The sequence below is a fragment of the Vicia villosa genome, unplaced genomic scaffold, assembly GCF_029867415.1.
Source record: "Vicia villosa cultivar HV-30 ecotype Madison, WI unplaced genomic scaffold, Vvil1.0 ctg.000048F_1_1, whole genome shotgun sequence".
Taxonomy (NCBI): domain Eukaryota; kingdom Viridiplantae; phylum Streptophyta; class Magnoliopsida; order Fabales; family Fabaceae; genus Vicia; species Vicia villosa.
In genome coordinates this window covers 20,732-23,057 of record NW_026704980.1, presented here as the reverse complement: position 1 = coordinate 23,057, position 2,326 = coordinate 20,732, and the positions used below count along the sequence as shown (strand labels likewise).

At 29.7% G+C, this 2,326-nt stretch overlaps 1 protein-coding gene across 1 annotated transcript; it reads left to right on the top strand.

The window, feature by feature from the left end:
- The first annotated feature begins 802 nt into the window (after positions 1–802).
- On the top strand, positions 803–1,929 carry LOC131622980 (albumin-2-like). The gene has a single exon (XM_058893985.1). It carries the CDS (start codon positions 965–967, stop codon positions 1,655–1,657), a length of 693 nt encoding a protein of 230 aa, XP_058749968.1. The 5' UTR covers positions 803–964; the 3' UTR covers positions 1,658–1,929.
- The last annotated feature ends 397 nt before the right edge of the window (positions 1,930–2,326 follow it).

Genomic DNA, 2,326 nt, shown 5'->3' with positions numbered 1-2,326 from the left:
TTAGATTTAACAAGAGAGTTTATAAAATGACCACATTATTCTGCATTGCTTATAAGAAATAAATATAAATATTTTGAAATGAACTAGGTTGCATAATATAATTGTTATAGTCTAAATTTGCTGGGTTCCAAAAACAACTACAAATTGGTTTGTCTAAACTAGTTTGTGGTATTTTTATAAACCTGTTCTTTATAAATCTCTAAGGCTCTGTTTGCAAGTTTGGAGAAAAAAAAAGAGGAGAATTTTGAAAAATAGGAAGATTAAAGTGAAAATAAGAAAAAAAAATTGGATAGGAGGATTTTAGAGGGTTTGATTTTATTCATAACACCAAAAATCCTATAAAATGGAAGAACTCCAAAATTGTATTGAATGAGAATTTTGGAGAATTTTGTAGGGCTTACATAAATTTTTTAAATATCTTTTAGATTATTATACTATTTTTAAAATTAAAAATATAGTAATGATAATGACTCTTTTATCATTCTAAATAAAACTATTTTTTTAAAAAATATTAAATATTTTTTTATATTTTTTTTAAATTTCATTTAAGTCTTCCTTTCCCTTTCCTTTCAAACTTGCAAACATAACCTTAAAATTATATTAAATCAGTATATCATAAAAAATATACTTGTATCAAAACAAACTTAAATTTATATTTCTAAAAACAACAAATAAAGAGAGAGAAAGTAATTTTTTAAAACCTTCATTATAGCATCTCAATTATTATATTTGAACTATCACGAATCCATATATCATACTAATTATGAACATACTCATAATTAATTCTTTGAGAGTTGCCTAGCGTGTACCAATATTCATTTCACATAAAGAAACAAATTGCTAACCATGTGACTTTGTTCTATATATATCCTTCTTCCTTTCTCATTATTTGCTCACAGCATAACCTTCCTTGTACTGAGAAGCAAATAAATCTTCCTCACCCACTAAAGATATTATTCCTACAATGACAAAATCAGGTCGCATAAATGCTGCTTTCCGTTCATCTTTCCACAATGAAATTTACTTTTTCGTCGAAGATAAGTACTTCCTGTTCGAATTATTTGCAAACGAACGCAACGAACGGATCTTCTACGAGCTTACTCCTCTTCGCGATGGTTTCAAATCACTCAATCACACCGTATTTGGAACCTACGGAATAGATTGTAGCTTCAACACCGATAACAACGAGGCATACATCTTTTATGAGAACTTTTGTGCTCTCATAGACTACGCTCCACACTCCGGCAAAGACAAAATCATCTCGGGTCCTAAGAAAATTTCAGACACGTTTCCTTTTCTGAAAGGAACCGTGTTTGAAAACGGGATAGATGCAGCTTACAGATCGACGATAGGTAAAGAAGTTTACTTATTCAAAGGAGACAAGTATGCTCGTATAGACTACGGTAAAAACGAGTTTGTTCAAAGTATTAGGAAAATTAGTGAAGGGTATCCTTGTTTCAGTGGAACAATCCTTGAAAATGGAGTTGATGCAGCTTTTGCTTGTCACATTACCAATGAAGTGTTTTTCTTCAAAGATGAATATTATGCACGTGTAGTTGTTACTCCAGGTGCTACTGATGATTACATTAAGAATGGTGTGAGGAAAACTCTTGACTTTTGGCCAAATCTTAATGGCATAAAAGGTCTTTTGGATTAAGCAGCTTATTTGTAGATGAAATCGCTTTTGAGAAATAAATGAAGGTGTGGTTGTGTGATCTTCATGCTAGTATGATAATTTAGTTTTTTTTTTTTAATGTTTAGATTGTCAAATGATATTGTTGATGTTGATGTTGATGTGTCTCTGTTTGCTTATGTTTGTTGTCTGTTGATGTAATAAAAGTGTGGCTTTTCGTTGCTATTGATGTAAGTTGTCAATGATTGAGCTGGACGAAAATGATATGTTAGTATTGGAATTAAACCTTTAACTAATTTTTGAGGAGTTAAATCCCTAACTCAAAAGTTGCAATTACATATTTTGCAAGGTGATTTATTCTTTAGTACAAATGGACTTTGTAAGGTGGATTTTGAAATTGTGAGAGGTTCCACCCTTGACATATTTCACTTTTTTTTAAGTGTAAATACAAATAAATCTTAAATTTGCTTTACATACATTTACCACTTTACAAGTTATTTTATAAAAATAATTTAACTACACACATGCAGATGTAAAATACAAGGTAATAATATAGATATTCGTAGGTTAACATAAGACTTAAGTATATTATGTTAGAAAAATCAATTCAAGTCAAATGGAACTGAGGATAGAATCGTGAATGAAATCACTTTTATAAGTAATTAAAGTACTCTCAATATGTCTTATAGTTGG

Bases quoted from the DNA above. Each gene is read 5' to 3' on its own strand.
- LOC131622980 (XM_058893985.1), top strand. From the start codon at position 965: ATGACAAAATCAGGTCGCATAAATGCTGCTTTCCGTTCATCTTTCCAC.